The 18111-nt window shown below is 41.0% G+C and overlaps 2 protein-coding genes across 2 annotated transcripts; both read left to right on the plus strand.

The window, feature by feature from the left end:
* Positions 1 to 10449: 10449 nt before the first annotated feature.
* LOC141602242 (uncharacterized) lies at positions 10450 to 11013 on the plus strand. The gene has a single exon (XM_074422546.1). It carries the CDS (start codon positions 10450 to 10452, stop codon positions 11011 to 11013), a length of 564 nt encoding a protein of 187 aa, XP_074278647.1.
* A 3923-nt stretch (positions 11014 to 14936) lies between these two features.
* LOC141602243 (uncharacterized) lies at positions 14937 to 15758 on the plus strand. Its single transcript, XM_074422547.1, has one exon. The coding sequence runs from the start codon at positions 14937 to 14939 to the stop codon at positions 15756 to 15758; it is 822 nt and encodes a 273-aa protein (XP_074278648.1).
* The last annotated feature ends 2353 nt before the right edge of the window (positions 15759 to 18111 follow it).

The following is an 18111-nucleotide window of genomic DNA, read 5'->3' on the forward strand; positions in this document are numbered from 1 at the left end:
AGTTTTGGGACCAGAGATGATTCGGAGATGGTTGAACAGTGCGATCATTCGACGAGAAGATGAGGGCTGCCCAGGGCCGGCGAAGAGCTACGCGATGCTAGGAGAAGCGACATTTCTTTCCAGGTGGGGGAGAAAGTACTTCTTAGAGTATCTCCGATGAAGGGAGTGATGAGGTTCGGGAAGCGGGGAAAGTTGAGTCAGAAGTTTATTGGGCCATACGAGATCCTGGATAGAATTGGGGAAGTGGCATATCGGCTAGCTTTACCACCAGCTTTAGCTAGGGTACATAATGTCTTCCATGTTTCTCAGTTGCGGAGATATATGAGTGATCCTTCGCACATTTTGAGCCATGATGTGGTCGAGGTGGACGAGCAGTTGACTTACATCGAGACGCCTAAGGAGATCTTGGACAGGAAGGTTAGGAAGACCAGGCACGGAGAGACTGCTTTAGTGAAAGTATTGTGGTCTAACCATAAAGCGAGGAGGCTACCCGGGAAACCGAGGCCGCGATGAGAGAGAGTTACCCACATCTGTTCACTTGAGGTAAGTTACGGGACGTAACTTTCTTTTTAGGAGGGTAGAATGTAACATTTCGTGTTTATGTAGTCTAGTAGTGTGTTTGACCGTGTTAGTTATACGAGATGTCTTTTATATTTTCGTATGACATGTTTGGTATGGGGGCGAACTTCGGGACGAAGTTCTTTTTAAGGGGGGAAGACTGTAATACCCCGTATTTTATTATCGTTTGGGCGAGTTTTATTATTTAATAGTAGCGTAAAAGTAAGTGATTAATTCATATCGTATCATATCGTATGATGAGTCGGGTTTATAATTAAGTGGCATTTTGGGTCGAGGGGTCTTAACCCATTTACCCACTTACTACCCATTTACCCACCTACCATTTTACCTCACCAAACCCTAAAAACAAACCCTAATACACCTTTAAAACCCTATCCCTTTCCCTACCGTCATATTGACAACACAAAACAACAACCCCTCTTTCCTCTCTCGTTTAAGCATTATACACGGCCAAAGAGAGCACGCCGGTGAGTGTGGAGGTAGTAGGGTCTGCCAGGAGTCCAGGGGAGTCTTTGCTAGTGGTCGAGGGTGGTTGTACTGGCCAGAAAAGCACAGGTCGACGGCCGTCATAGGTATGGGTTCTCGTTTTCATTTCTGTCCCACTGTTTTGTTTTGTGTTATGCGTCTTTTAGGGACTGTTGTGGTGGTCGTGGGGTGGTGAGATGTGTTGTGGGTGTAGAGTCGAGTCGGGTGGTGGTGGTTAGAGTGGTGGTCGTTGCTGGTGGTAGTTGCAGTGGTGGTGTTTAGGTGTCGGGGTCGGTGGGGTGTTTTTGGGTAGCATTTCAGACATAGGAAAAGGGGTGGCACCACCGTGGACTCGGGGGAGGTCGAATCGGTGGTGCCACGTGTGTCAGAGTCGCCGTGCGACGGTGTTGGCAATGGTGGTGGTTGGTAGGGTGGCAGGGGAGTGTCGTGGTGGCTGTCGGGTTAAAAGGGGGGGCTGTTCATGGCGTTTTGTGGCGGCAGGAACGCAGGCAGGGGGTTTTGTGGTGGTGGCTAGGACCGCCGGCGTGGGTCGACCACGTTGGTGGTGGTGGGAGGTGACCAGGCCGGACACTCGGTGTCGAGCCCGTGGTCGGCGAGGATTGGTGGTTGAGGGGCGGTTGTGACGGGTTGTAAAGGGAGTGTGCGTGTGTTGTGTCGTGCGTTGTTTTTGAAATTGTTTTGTTACGGGTTTTATTTTAATGAGTCGGGAATGTGTATACTTCTAACATTTACATTGTTAGTTTGATTATTAAATTAATTTTAAGTAGCGGTGACGGAATAATATAATTAAGCTTTTGAGTCGGGATTCTATTTCGGGAAAATTACTATTTTAGTAACTTGCTATTCTTTTGGTAATTGCTATTTTGGGAAACTTCCCATTTTAGGAAACTTTCTATTTTGAGTAACTTATATTTTTAGTAATTTCTAAATTGGGAAAGTTTCTACTTATAGTAACTTTTGAGTATGGGAACGGGATTAGTAAGAGAATTAATTATGTTATATATATATGTTTAGGTGGCGAGTTTCGGGTGGAATACTTCGATCTGCAGCTTAGCTTATCACCGCTATTTGAGGTAGGGAATACACCGATTGGATTTTATGATTATAAAGAGTTGACATGTTTGGAATTATATGACATACCTGACTATCTCATTTATCCTGTTGAGCATTTTGTTTCATATATTTCATACATTGCATTTGCATTGGAGTTGGAGTTGGAGGAGATGAGATTGTTGTGATTAAGGCCCAGGCGGGTTCTGCAGGACTTGCCCTGGTGTCCTCCGCTGCGAGCGGGCAGATCGACTATGGTCGATATATATATAGTCTACCGGGGATCGGTATGGCTGGGCGTGCCGGGGATGTGTGTGATGGAGTTGATTGGAGGAGCATAGCATTTGCATTCTTTATTATATCGTATTACCTACTCAACCTCGCGGTTGACCCTGTGTATTCGTGTATGCCTGTGATGATCCTTTGTGGGGAGCAGATTGACAGGTTGTTGAGACATTGGGAGCTGGCAGGGAGAGAGCATGGATCACCTGACTTAGAGCTAGCTCACCTTTATTTTGTTTAGTTGTCAGACTTTATTTTTATTTAAGACATGTGTTATTTCCGTTGTAAACATTATAACCTTTTTAATTTAAAGTACTGTTATCTTTCCCTTTGTTATCTACTGCCTCGGATTTCCGGGATGGTAACGCCCCTCTTTATCTGAGGAGTCCTAGTCCAGGCCCTTAAATAAATGGGGGTGTTACATTTATCCTTGTTCATTATTCCTTGTGAGTCGTTCTGTTAAACAATTGTACTTGTTCATTAGTCCATGTGACTCGTTGTGTGAACCATTTGTTCTTGTTTATTAATAAATGTGAGTCGTTGTGTGAAACATTTGTCCTTGTTCATTAGTCCTTGTGACTCGTTGTGTAAACCATTTATCCTTGTTCATTATTCCTTGTGAGTCGTTCTGTTAAACAATTGTACTTGTTCATTAGTCCATGTGACGGTGTGAACCATTTGTTCTTGTTCATTAGCCCTTGTGACTCGTTGTGTTAAATAATTGTACTTGTTCCTTAGTCTATGTGACTTGTTGTGTGAACCATTTGTCCTTGTTCATTAGTTCTTGTGGCTCATTGTGTTAAACAATTGTACTTGTTCATTAGTTCATGTGACTCGTTGTGTGAACCATTTGTTCTTGTTCATTAGCCCTTGTGACTAGTTGTGTTAAATAATTGTACTTGTTCCTTAGTCTATGTGACTTGTTGTGTGAACCATTTGTCCTTGTTCATTAGTCCTTGTGACTCATTGTGTAAAACAATTGTACTTGTTAATTAGTCCATGTGACTCGTTGTGTGAACCATTTGCCCTTGTTCGTTAGTCCTTGTGACACGTTGTGTAAACCATTTGTCCTTCTTCATTAATCCTTGTGTTAAAACAATTGTACTTGTTCATTCGTCCATGTGAGTCGTTGTGTGAACCATTTGCCCTTGTTCGTTAGTCCTTCTGACACGTTGTGTAAACCATTTATCCTTGCTCATTAATCCTTGTGTTAAAACAATTGTACTTGTTCATTAGTCCATGTGACTCGTTGTGTGAACCATCTGTCCTTGATCATTAGCCCTTGTGACTCGTTGTGTGAACCATTTGTCCTTGTTTATTAATAACTGTGACACGTTGTGTGAAACATTTGTCCTTGTTCATTAGTCCTTGTGACTCGTTGTGTAAACCATTTATGGTTCATTATTCCTTGTGAGTCGTTGTGTTACACAATTGTACTTGTTCATTAGTCCATGTGACTCGTTGTGTGAACCATTTGTTTTTCTTCATTAGCCCTTGTGACTCGTTGTGTTAAACAATTTTACTTGTTCCTTATTCCATGTGACTCGTTGTGTGAACCCTTTATCCTTGTTCATGAGTGCATGTGACTCGTTGTGTTAAAATAATTGCCCTTGTTCATTAGTCCATGTGACTCGTTGTGTGAACCATTTGTCCTTGTTCATTAGTCCTTGTGACTCGTTGTGAAAAACAATTGTACTTGTTCATTAGTCCATGTGACTCGTTGTGTGAACCATTTGCCCTTATTCGTAAGTCCTTGTGACACGTTGTGTAAACCATTTGTCCGTGTTCATTAATCCTTTTGTTAAAACAATTGTACTTGTTCAATTAGTCCATGTGACTCGTTGTGAGAACCATTTGTCCTTGTTCATTAGCCCTTGTGACTCATTGTGTGAACCATTTGTCCTTGTTTATTAATAAATGTGACTCATTGTGTGAACTATTTGTCCTTGTTTATTAGTCCTTGTGAGTCGTTGTGTTAAAACAATTGTACTTGTTCATTAGTCCATGTGAGTCGTTGTGTGAACCATTTGTTCTTGTTCATTAGCCCTTGTGACTCGTTGTGTTAAACAATTTTACTTGTTCCTTATTCCATGTGACTCGTTGTGTGAACCCTTTATCCTTGTTCATTAGTGCATGTGACTCGTTGTGTTAAAATAATTGCCCTTGTTCATTAGTCCATGTGACTCGTTGTGTGAACCATTTGTTCTTGTTCATTAGTCCTTCTGACTCGTTGTGAAAAACAATTGTACTTGTTTATTAGTCCATGTGACTCGTTGTGTGAACCATTTGCCCTTATTCGTAAGTCCTTGTGACACGTTGTGTAAACCATTTGTCCTTGTTCATTAATCCTTGTGTTAAAACAATTGTACTTGTTCATTAGTCCATGTGACTCGTTGTGTGAACCATTTGTCCTTGTTCATAGCCCTTGTGACTCATTGTGTGAACCATTTGTCCTTGTTTATTAATAAATGTGACTCGTTGTGTGAACCATTTGTCCCATTTTATTAGTCCTTGTGAGTCGTTGTGTTAAAACAATTGTACTTGTTCATTAGTCCATGTGAGTCGTTGTGTGAACCATTTGTTCTTGTTCATTAGCCCTTGTGACTCGTTGTGTTAAACAATTGTACTTGTTCCTTAGTCCATGTGACTCGTTGTGTGAAACATTTGTCCTTGTTCATTAGTCCTTGTGACTCGTTGTGTAAACCATTTATCCTTGTTCATTATTCCTTGTGAGTCGTTCTGTTAAACAATTGTACTTTTTCATTAGTCCATGTGACTCGTTGTGTGAACCATTTGTTCTTCTTTATTAATAAATGTGACTCGTTGTGTGAAACATTTGTCCTTGTTCATTAGTCCTTGTGACTCGTTGTGTAAACCATTTATCCTTGTTCATTATTCCTTGTGAGTCATTCTGTTAAACAATTGTACTTGTTCATTAGTCCATGTGACTCGTGTGAACCATTTGTTCTTGTTCATTAGCACTTGTGACTCATTGTGTTAAATAATTGTACTTGTTCCTTAGTCTATGTGACTTGTTGTGTGAACCATTTATCCTTGTTCAATATTCCTTGTGAGTCGTTCTGTTAAACAATTGTACTTTTTCATTAGTCCATGTGACTTGTTGTGTGAACCATTTGTCCTTGTTCATTAGTCCTTGTGACTTGTTGTGTTAAAACAATTGTACTTGTTCATTTGTCCATGTGACTCGTTGTGTGAACCATTTGTCCTTTTTCATTAGTCCTTGTGACTCGTTGTGTAAACCATTTGTCCTTGTTCATTAGTCCTTGTGACTTGTTGTGTTAAAGCAATTGTACTTGTTCATTTGTCCATGTGGCTCGTTGTGTGAACCATTTGTCCTTGTTCATTAGTCCTTGTGACTCATTGTGTAAAACAATTGTACTTGTTCATTAGTCCATATGACTCGTTGTGTGAACCATTTGCCCTTGTTCGTTAGTCATTGTGACACGTTGTGTTAACCATTTGTCCTTCTTCATTAATCCTTCTGTTACAACAATTGTACTTGTTCATTAGTCCATGTGACTCGTTGTGTGAACCATTTGCCCTTGTTCATTAGTCCTTCTGACACGTTGTGTAAACCATTTATCCTTGCTCATTAATCCTTGTGTTAAAACAATTGTACTTGTTCATTAGTCCATGTGACTCGTTGTGTGAACCATCTGTCCTTGATAATTTAGCCCTTGTGACTCGTTGTGTGAACCATTTGTCCTTGTTTATTAATAAATGTGACACGTTGTGTGAGACATTTGTCCTTGTTCATTAGTCCTTGTGACTCGTTGTGTAAACCATTTATCCTTGTTCATTAATCCTTGTGAGTCAATGTGTTAAACAATTGTACTTGTTCATTAGTCCATGTGACTCGTTGTGTGAACCATTTATTCTTCTTCATTAGCCCTTGTGACTCGTTGTGTTAAACAATTGTACTTGTTCCTTATTCCATGTGACTCGTTGTGTGAAACCTTTATCCTTGTTCATTAGTGCATGTGACTCGTTGTGTTAAAACAATTGTCCTTGTTCATTAGTCCATGTGACTCGTTGTGTGAACCATTTGTCCTTGTTCATTAGTCCTTGTGACTCGTTGTGTTAAACAATTGTACTTGTTCATTAGTCTATGTGACTCGTTGTGTGAACAATTTGTCCTTGTTTATTAATAAATGTGACTCGTTGTGTGAACCATTTGTCCTTGTTCATTATTCCTTGTAACTCATTGTGTTAAACAATTGTACTTATTTATTAGTCCACGTGACTCGTTGTGTGAACCATTTGTCCTTGTTTATTAGTCCTTGTGAGTCGTTGTGTTAAAACAATTGTACTTGTTCATTAGTCCATGTGACTCGTTGTGTGAACCATTTGTTCTTGTTCATTAGCCCTTGTGACTCGTTGTGTTAAACAATTGTACTTGTTCATTAGTCCATGTGACTCGTTGTGTAAACAATTTGTCCTTGTTTATTAATAAATGTGACTCGTTGTGTGAACCATTTGTTGCAGCAGGAGCTGATAAACAGGCCAGCGTCTTTTTTATGACAGGCACAATTCAAACCAGTGAATCCACTCAGGCAACCTCAACTGCCAGTCCAACTTCACCAGTCCACAAGAACAGCAGCCAAGCTAGCCACCATCAGCCACCTTGGCCAGCTGAATCCTTATTCAACTAGTCACAAATTAATCCTAAGGAGCCAGGCCAAATTCCTAAAGCATTGCACCAAAAATCGACTGAAAGATAAGTTGCAGGGGGGGTAAAACAGATAAAGTAAAGTTGCCATTTTTGGCCAAACAAGAGAAAACTCTCAACAAAGAAGAACTTGGCCTGTTCAAAGATTCATTTTTATAGAGCCTTGAGCCATATAAGATGCCTGCATCAAGGCCATTTGACCCACAACAACCAGCCAAAGTTTTCAACAACCAAAGACAACATGTCACTATCAACCTGCAGCTCTTTTGTTCTTGTTCAGTTTGCCTTAATTTCTTTTGTATCCGTTGTAATATAAGTCCACTACTCTTGTTTGTTTCCTAAGTTTAATCCTGGCCCTTAGATGGAGTTGTCTAGGGTTTATCTTGTTTTGAACTTCTCACGAAAGGCCTATATAAGGACCCTTTCTCGATCTGTTGTACTCAGACTTTGATTAATGAAAACCTTGAGATTTCTCTCAAAAATTTGCAAATCTTTTAACTTTGCTGAGTCTTAGTTATAAGTCAGACTTAATATCTTCTTGTGCTTGCTTAGAAGGTGATTAAGGATCTGTGGTGCTACTTGGAATAGGTCTGTGCTTGCTTGAGCTATTTTAAGTACATTGTCTGGTTAAGCTTGAATTGATTCTGTGCTTGCTTGAACAATTCAGTCTTAATCTTCCTAAATTATCAAATTGATTTCCTGTGCTTGCTTGGGAATTAGTTTGTTAATTATATCCCATTTTTATTTACAAAAATTATCACAAAAACAGTCACAGGAGTCTTTTTAAGAAACTGTCTGAGATTTCTCTTATTTCAGTCTGGTTCCCTATTTATTAAAAATACTTGGAGTGTGTGTAAAATCCCGAGAATTGGCACAGTTTTAGTTTATTCCCTTAACTAAATTATCACCAAGTTTCATGATTTCTCAGGGTCATTTACTATTTTTATAAAAATCCCCAAGTTTATTGCATTCCCTGAAAATTGCTCCTTTGCCTGTTTCAGGACTTATCCCATTTGTGCTTGTTCCCATAGTTTACACTGCAAATTCTGGTTATCAGAGCTTAGGTCCATAACACAATCCTATCTTGTGTTAGTCCTGAGTAAGAGAGAGGTCAGTTCATTTCCCCAGCTACATCAAAACTACAAAATAACCCAATGAGTGAGGAGAGGTTAGCAGGAATGGAAGCAAAGATGGATCAGTTAACCAACCTGGTTAATGTGACCCTGGAAGCTGTGAACACTGTGATGGCAAACATTCCCACTCCAGAGAGAGGAAGACCACCACCCTACAGAGGAAGGGGCAGGGGAGAGGTATCCTTGGAGCGGGGAAGAGGCCAGCCACACCATGAAGAGGAACTCAACTCGATTGAAGAATCCATGATGGAAGAAGGTAACTACTTGGCTAGAGATAAGGATGTTAAGGTAGAAATCCCTGATTTCCATGGTAGTTTAAATCCTGAGGACTTGTTAGACTGGCTTAGATCTGTTGAGAGAGTCTTTGAGTTTAAAAATTATGATGACAGAAAAGCTTTTAAGGTTGCTATTTTAAAACTCAAGGGCTATGCATCTCTTTGGTATGAGAATATGAAACACCAAAGGATTAGAGATGGTAAGGAACCAGTTAGGTCTTGGCTTAAGTTAAGAAAGAAGTTAAAGGAGAAATTCAAAGCTAAAGACTATACTCGGGATATTTTTATTAAGTCGACTCAGTTGAGACAAGAGCAGTTAACTGTTGAGGCCTACCTTAGGAGCTTTGAACAACTAACCCTACAATGTGAGGTCACTGAAAAACCTAAGCAAAAGATTGCTAGGTTCATTGAGGGTTTAGACCCTAAGATAGCTGGCAAAGTAAGAATGCAACAAGTCTGGTCATTTGATGAGGCAGTTAACCTAGCCTTAAGAATTGAGAAGCTAGGGAAGGTGAAGCCTGCAACACCCAAATTTCCCACCAGAACAACTTTCAAACCCTATACTGGTGTCAAAATGACTGAGGTACCTAAACCAGCTACCCAACCAACAAGAGACAAAGGAAGGCACCCATGTACCCCAGAACCAACCCACCTTTATCCAGGGATAAGATCAAGTGCTTCCAATGCCAGGGCTTTGGCCATTTTAAGAAGGACTGTCCTTCTAACAGAGCTCTCACAGCTATGGAGATTGAGGAATGGGAAAGGGAAGGTCTAGTTGAGTATGAAGAAGAAGAGACACTGATTCCAACAGGGATGGAAACTGAGAGGGAAACTGATCAAGGACAAGTTGTGGCTCACCCTGATACAGGGCACAATTTGGTCCTATGGAGGGTTATGCACTCTCAACCAGCTCCCCTGATGTAAAACTGTATGAACAAACGTGATTAAACAGTGCGACAGACTGTTCGTTCTCAGGATCGGATAAATTCGTGTATGTTTGTAGATGTAATGGGTAAATTGGCAGCGGAATTGTGTTTGTTGTACTGTATATTTCATGAATTTGGATGTAACTTGGATAGTATGGTGAATTTCGCTCTCCGCCTCGCAAGGTACGAACTCGAAACACTCACAATCAACCTCGCAAGGAAGATCTAAAGATTAAGCTCGCAAACCTAATCAGAATAATGCTCACAAATGTAAACAATTTTATTGCTGGAAATTCGATCGTGTTTCTCTGATCATACACGGCCTAATATACTTCTAAACGAGGTCACAATTCGACCCAAACCCTAGCTTGGAAATTAAGCTATCTTTCCCTTTCCTAAACTAACTAGGAAAATTATTCCCCTTTCCTAAACTAACTAGGAAAGTAATTAAAATACTAAAAACTAGAATACAATCAGATTTAGGGTATTCTAATTTGACTAGGATTAGGAAAATCTAGCTTTCCTAACTTTATTAGAAATAGTAATTAACTAACTTATTATTCTACACGATTTAGGAAACCGTGTATCCTAATCATCCTAGGGAACCGTGTCCAGCAGCTATGTGGCCGGTTTTGAGCTTCTTGATGTCTTGATGCAAACCACATTTTAGCATAATCTTGCCCGTTGGAACAAACCCGAATCCTTTTACCATTTGATTTATCCTCCGAGTATGCTCCTACATCATCCCCTAGAAGCTGATCAGAGATCCATGATATTCGGGAGTAGGTGCACTTTGTCCCAAGGGAGAGTGTGCAATTTGATCATTGATGGGGTAGTCATTGTACCAATGTAGCTTCCACCATCATGGTTAGCAAACTGTGCTTGCCTACTCAGGAGCACCCCAATCCATACAAATTGAGATGGTTAAGCAAAGGATCTGAAGTAAGAGTTGACAAGCAATGCATTGTTCCCTTTTCAATTGGGAAGGTATACAAGGATGAAGTCTTTGTGTGATGTGGTTCCTATGGATGCCCGCCATCTATCTGCTAGGGAGACCATGGGAGTTTGACAGGAATACCACTCACCAGGGGAAGGAAAATGTCTATGTTTTCAAGCATAATGGAAAGAGAGTCACTCTGACTCCCTTACCACCAAACCAGAGGGGTTATGGAAGTCCTAACATGCCTGAGGAGGTTAATGGAGTACTATTTCTATCTGAGGCAGCTATGATCAAGGAGCTGAGGCAAGAACAACCTGTGTTGTTTCTCCTATCAAGGGAAACCAACACTGAATGGAACAAAGATGTACCTGCAGAGGTTCAACCCCTAATTAAGAAGTACAAGGAGGTTTTTCCAGCTGAGTTGCCTAGTGGATTGCCACCCCTGAGAGGCATTGAGCATCACATAGACCTTGTACCTGGTTCTGTGCTTCCCAACAGACCAGCTTACAGGTGTGATCCCACAACAACTAAGGAGCTACAACATCAGATTGAAGAATTAATGACAAAGGGATTTGTAAGGGAATCATTGAGCCCCCGTGCACTCCGCCTTACTAGTGCCAAAAAGATGGGAGTTGGAGAATGTGTACGATAGCGAGCTATAAACAACATCACAGTCAAGTACAGATTCCCTATTCCAAGGCTAGATGACATGTTGGATGAGCTCGGTGGGGCTCGGTCTTTTCAAAAATAGATCTCGGGCAAGGGTATCACCAGGTGAGGATAAGAGAAGGTGATGAATGGAAAACAGCTTTCAAAACCAAACATGGCCTGTATGAGTGGCTTGTCATGCCATTTGGCTTGTCTAATGCTCCAAGCACCTTCATGAGGCTCATGATCAAGTCTTGAGGCCCCGCCTTGGAAAGTTTGCTTTGTAGTATACTTTGATGACATACTCATTTACAACAGAGTCCATCCTCGAACATGTGTTACATTTGGAAGTGATTTTTAAAATACTCAGGGAACAGAAGTTGTATGGGAAGCTTGAGAAATGTACCTTCATGGTCAATGAAGTCGCATTTCGGATATATTATATCGGGAAGAGGGATTTCAGTTGATCGAGAAGATTCAGCTATGCAAACTTGGCCACCCCACAAACAATCACGTAAGTAAGGGGATTTCATGGCCTGGCATCTTTCTACTGAAGGTTCATTAAGAATTTCACTCAATTGTTGCACCACCACTCGAATGTATGAGAAAGGGAGACTTCCAATGGACCGAAACTGCTCAGCAGTCCTTTGAGAAGATCAAGAAGTTAATGTGTGAGACCCCCATTCTCAAGCTGCCTGACTTTGAACAACTATTTGAGGTGGAGTGTGATGCCAGTGGGGTTGGAATAGGAATTGGCAGCGGAATTGTGTTTGTTGTACTGTATATTTCATGAATTTGGATGTAACTTGGATAGTATGGTGAATCTCGCTCTCCGCCTCGCAAGGTACGAACTCGAAACACTCACAATCAACCTCGCAAGGAAGATCTAAAGATTAAGCTCGCAAACCTAATCAGAATAATGCTCACAAATGTAAACAATTTTATTGCTGGAAATTCGATCGTGTTTCTCTGATCATACACGGCCTAATATACTTCTAAACGAGGTCACAATTCGACCCAAACCCTAGCTTGGAAATTAAGCTATCTTTCCCTTTCCTAAACTAACTAGGAAAATTATTCCCCTTTCCTAAACTAACTAGGAAAGTAATTAAAATACTAAAAACTAGAATACAATCAGATTTAGGGTATTCTAATTTGACTAGGATTAGGAAAATCTAGCTTTCCTAACTTTATTAGAAATAGTAATTAACTAACTTATTATTCTACACGATTTAGGAAACCGTGTATCCTAATCATCCTAGGGAACCGTGTCCAGCAGCTATGTGGCCGGTTTTGAGCTTCTTGATGTCTTGATGCAAACCACATTTTAGCATAATCTTGCCCGTTGGAACAAACCCGAATCCTTTTACCATTTGATTTATCCTCCGAGTATGCTCCTGCATCATACTCTCCTTCTTTTGTTTTTAAATTTGACCTCAAATTTCGATCATGCATGCTGCCACCGGGATCAAAAACGTACCGCACAAGCCGAATCATAATTCTAATGACAGTCTTAGTTAAGATTCTTTCGACTTCCTCTGTAGTAGCAATCTTCTTGTGGCTTTTATGATCTTCGAACCACTCCTGCTTGTGCCTTCCACCCCGCCTCCCTCCTTGCACAAGTAATGAAAAATTGAAATAGCACTTGCTTTGGCTAGTAAGTTCACCGTGAGCATCTACTAGTACCGAACTAAAAAAACCAACAGCACCGATAATCTTCAACACCTAGTTTCTTGTTAATCGATTTATCAAGTGGTGATTGATAAAGTTCTTTATCTTGAAAGCTTGAACAATCATTAATATGTGACAATGCCTTACCCAATATCAGTTTATTATCAATTGTTTCAGCCTTGGACAGATTCGAAAATACCTCGTGCTCACTGACAATTAGTTCGTCAACCAAGCCTCTTTCAACCTGTTGCTCATCCTCGTCAATAGCATCATTGCAAGACTCGAACTTTTCCTCCTTGAACGGACCAAAGATGAATATGCGATTACGAATCACCGTCTCTGGTTGGTCATCGTCACTCATCATTGGCTCAACATCATATGTGACGGACTCACCGTCCTCTTTTGCTTCTTTGTCTTTGAATTGGACAGTCTTTTGACTGTTTCGGTAGAACAAAAACAAGGTACCATCTCGCTTAACTCGTGTATTGTAAGGGCTCTCTTTTGTGGACATTCACTTGCTATGTGTCCATATCCTTGGCACTTGAAACACCGTCTTGAACTAGCACTTTTAGATTCCACGATCACGCTCTTTCCCTTGTCCTTCACGTCTTCTGCTTGGATATCCTTGGACTCGCTAGTTGCTGGCATTGAATAAGAGCTCGTCCCTTTCGAATAAGCATGAGGTTTTTGTGCCTTATCATGTTTTTCGAACTTCAATGCTAATCGGCACACATCATTAAAACCTTCATAATTCTGGATCTCGACTCTTTTAGCAAGCGCGGGTGTTAGGCCCTTGACAAATCTCGCCACTCTTAGCTCTTCCTTCTCCTCAAGATCGCACACGATTGACATCTTTTCGAATTCTTTGATATAATCAGTCACGGACATGCTTTCTTGCTCTAAAGATTGGAGCTTTAAGTAGTTATCTTGTTCATAGTCCTTTGGCACGAACCGTTTCAGGAGATGCTTCTTCAATTTCAGCCAAGATTCGATCTTTGCTTTACCTTCTTTTCTTCTTTGTTTTTTCAGATTTTCGTACCATAAAGATGCATACTTTGTAAGTTTCAAGATTGCAACTTTAAATTGCTTCTTGTCATCGTATTCTTTATACTCGAAAACCCTTTCAGCTTGTCTTACCCAATCCAGAAAGTTTTCCGGATCCATCTCGCCATCAAAGTCAGGAATATCGAGTTTTAAACCCCGATCATCATCGTTCTTATTTTTTGACTTTCTCTTTGGCTGCGCGTCCTCTTCTTCAGATTCGGATGGAGTGTCCGAATTTTTTTTCTTCTCTTTAGCCTTCAACATGCTTGCTATATTTTTCAACACATAAGCCATCTGAGCCATCTCCAACTTCAGCTCGTTATGACCATCTTCCCATGTTTTCGGACCTTCTTCACCGTCTTTAACCATGATTAGCAACGTCCCAAGACAGATTTATTAAGGAATAAATCTGAACTTAGCTCTGATACCAATTTGATGTAAAACTGTATGAACAAACGTGATTAAACAGTGCGACAGACTGTTCGTTCTCAGGATCGGATAAATTCGTGTATGTTTGTAGATGTAATGGGTAAATTGGCAGCGGAATTGTGTTTGTTGTACTGTATATTTCATGAATTTGGATGTAACTTGGATAGTATGGTGAATCTCGCTCTCCGCCTCGCAAGGTACGAACTCGAAACACTCACAATCAACCTCGCAAGGAAGATCTAAAGATTAAGCTCGCAAACCTAATCAGAATAATGCTCACAAATGTAAACAATTTTATTGCTGGAAATTCGATCGTGTTTCTCTGATCATACACGGCCTAATATACTTCTAAACGAGGTCACAATTCGACCCAAACCCTAGCTTGGAAATTAAGCTATCTTTCCCTTTCCTAAACTAACTAGGAAAATTATTCCCCTTTCCTAAACTAACTAGGAAAGTAATTAAAATACTAAAAACTAGAATACAATCAGATTTAGGGTATTCTAATTTGACTAGGATTAGGAAAATCTAGCTTTCCTAACTTTATTAGAAATAGTAATTAACTAACTTATTATTCTACACGATTTAGGAAACCGTGTATCCTAATCATCCTAGGGAACCGTGTCCAGCAGCTATGTGGCCGGTTTTGAGCTTCTTGATGTCTTGATGCAAACCACATTTTAGCATAATCTTGCCCGTTGGAACAAACCCGAATCCTTTTACCATTTGATTTATCCTCCGAGTATGCTCCTGCATCATCCCCTAGAAGCTGATCAGAGATCCATGATATTCAGGAGTAGGTGCACTGTCCAAGGGAGAGTGTGCAATTTGATCATTGATGGGGGTAGCTGTACCAATGTAGCTTCCACCATCATGGTTAGCAAACTGTGCTTGCCTACTCAGGAGCACCCCAATCCATACAAATTGAGATGGTTAAGCAAAGGATCTGAAGTAAGAGTTGACAAGCAATGCATTGTTCCCTTTTCAATTGGGAAGGTATACAAGGATGAAGTGCTGTGTGATGTGGTTCCTATGGATGCCTGCCATCTACTGCTAGGGAGACCATGGGAGTTTGACAGGAATACCACTCACCAGGGGAAGGAAAATGTCTATGTTTTCAAGCATAATGGAAAGAGAGTCACTCTGACTCCCTTACCACCAAACCAGAGGGGTTATGGAAGTCCTAACATGCCTGAGGAGGTTAATGGAGTACTATTTCTATCTGAGGCAGCTATGATCAAGGAGCTGAGGCAAGAACAACCTGTGTTGTTTCTCCTATCAAGGGAAACCAACACTGAATGGAACAAAGATGTACCTGCAGAGGTTCAACCCCTAATTAAGAAGTACAAGGAGGTTTTTCCAGCTGAGTTGCCTAGTGGATTGCCACCCCTGAGAGGCATTGAGCATCACATAGACCTTGTACCTGGTTCTGTGCTTCCCAACAGACCAGCTTACAGGTGTGATCCCACAACAACTAAGGAGCTACAACATCAGATTGAAGAATTAATGACAAAGGGATTTGTAAGGGAATCATTGAGCCCCTGTGCAAGACTGCACTGCCTTACTAGTGCCAAAAAGATGGGAGTTGGAGAATGTGTACGATAGCGAGCTATAAACAACATCACAAATAAGTACAGATTCCCTATTCCAAGGCTAGATGACATGTTGGATGAGCTCGGTGGGGCTCGGTCTTTTCAAAAATAGATCTCGTGCAAGGGTATCACCAGGTGAGGATAAGAGAAGGTGATGAATGGAAAACAGCTTTCAAAACCAAACATGGCCTGTATGAGTGGCTTGTCATGCCATTTGGCTTGTCTAATGCTCCAAGCACCTTCATGAGGCTCATGATCAAGTCTTGAGGCCCCGCCTTGGAAAGTTTGCTTTGTAGTATACTTTGATGACATACTCATTTACAACAGAGTCCATCCGAACATGTGTTACATTTGGAAGTGATTTTTAAAATACTCGAGAACAGAGGTTGTATGGGAAGCTTGAGAAATGTACCTTCATGGTCAATGAAGTCGCATTTAAGGATATATTATATCGGAAGAGGGATTTCAGTTGATCGGGAGAAGATTCAGGCTATGCAAACTTGGCCAGTCCCACAAACAATCACAGAAGTAAGGGGATTTCATGGCCTGGCATCTTTCTACAGAAGGTTCATTAAGAATTTCAGCTCAATTGTTGCACCAATTACTGAATGTATGAGAAAGGGAGACTTCCAATGGACCGAAACTGCTCAGCAGTCCTTTGAGAAGATCAAGAAGTTAATGTGTGAGACCCCCATTCTCAAGCTGCCTGACTTTGAACAACTATTTGAGGTGGAGTGTGATGCCGTGGGGTTGGAATAGGAGCTGTCCTAATCCAAGGCCGAGACCAAAGGCCTATTTCATTTCAGAGAGTTGAATGGAGCCAAGCTGAAATATTCAACTTATGACAAAGAGTTCTATGCAATCATAAGGGCTCTTACACATTGGAGTCACTACTTGAAACCTAAGCCATTTGTGTTGCATTCTGATCATGAGGCCCTGAAATACATCAATGGCCAACATAAGCTGAGCCATAGACATGCTAAGTGGGTAGAATTCCTGCAAGCCTTTAACTTTTCAAGCAAATATAAAGAGGGGAAGCAGAATGTGGTAGCTGATGCCCTATCTAGAAGGCATTCTTTGTTGACTGTCATTAGTAACAAAGTCCTTGGGTTTGAATTCATGAAGGAGATGTATAAAGAGGACCCTGACTTCTCTGAGGAGTGGATTGTTCTCACAGAAGGAGGCTCAACTCAGAGTAAGAAATATATGCTACAAGAAGGGTTTTTGTTTCATGGTAATAGGTTGTGTGTACCAAGGGGATCCTACAGGGATTTACTGATCAGGGAAGTCCATTCAGGAGGGTTAGGGGGACATTTTGGTGTTCAAAAAACCCTAGATATCTTACAAGACCAATTTTATTGGCCTAGGATGATGGGTGATGTTCAGGCAGTCCTTAGAAGGTGCTCAACATGTCAGAAAGCCAAGAGTTCCTTCCAAGCAGGACCCTACACCCCACTGCCTATCCCTGATAAACCTTGGGAAGGTGTGAGCCTTGATTTCATTGTGGCATTACCAAGGACACAGAGAGGTAAAGATTCAATCATGGTGGTTGTGGATAGGTTCAGTAAGATGGCTCACTTCATAGCCTGCAAGAAGACTGAGGATGCTGCTAGTGTTGCTGAGCTATACCTTAAAGAGATTGTGAGACTTCATGGAGTTCCTAAGACAATTGTATCTGACAGGGATACAAAATTTATGAGCTACTTTTGGAAAACCCTATGGAAGCTGCTAAAGACAAAGCTTTTGTTCAAGACCTCTCATCACCCACAAACAGATGGCCAAACTGAGGTCACTAACAAAACTTTGGGGAGAATTTTAAGGTGCCTAGTTAGCAAAACCTTGAAGGATTGGGATTTAAAGCTAGCTGCAGCTGAATTTGCATTCAACAGAGCACCATCTACTACAACTGGTTACAGTCCTTTTGAGATAGTCTATGGGGTTAATCCACTTATGCCCTTGGACTTATCTTCTGTCCCAAAGGAAGAGATCAGTCCTGATGCCAAGAGAACAAATGAACAATCGCCAAGTTGCATGAAATCGTAAGAAAACAAATTGAAAAGTCCAATGAGCTGTATAAAAAACAATCCAAGAAGCCTAGGAAAAAGAAGGAATTTGAGGCAGGAGATATGGTTTGGTTGCACCTTAGGAAGGAAAGATTCCCCTCCAAAAGAAAGAACAAGCTCATGCCTAGAGCAGATGGGCCATTTGAGGTCTTGGAAAGAATTGGTCCAAATGCTTATAAAATTGACTTGCCAGGGGAATATGGGGTTCATGGCACATTCAATGTGGGTGATCTAAGTCCATTCTATGAAGATTCTGAGGGAGAGGAGGATCCAGGCTTGAGGGCAAGCCCTGTTCAACCAGGG

The sequence above is a fragment of the Silene latifolia genome, chromosome 9 (assembly GCF_048544455.1).
Source record: "Silene latifolia isolate original U9 population chromosome 9, ASM4854445v1, whole genome shotgun sequence".
Lineage (NCBI taxonomy): Eukaryota > Viridiplantae > Streptophyta > Magnoliopsida > Caryophyllales > Caryophyllaceae > Silene > Silene latifolia.

Excerpts from the sequence above, each read along its gene's own strand:
- LOC141602242 (XM_074422546.1), top strand. The coding sequence starts at position 10,450 with ATGCCCGCCATCTATCTGCTAGGGAGACCATGGGAGTTTGACAGGAAT.
- LOC141602243 (XM_074422547.1), top strand. The coding sequence starts at position 14,937 with ATGATATTCAGGAGTAGGTGCACTGTCCAAGGGAGAGTGTGCAATTTG.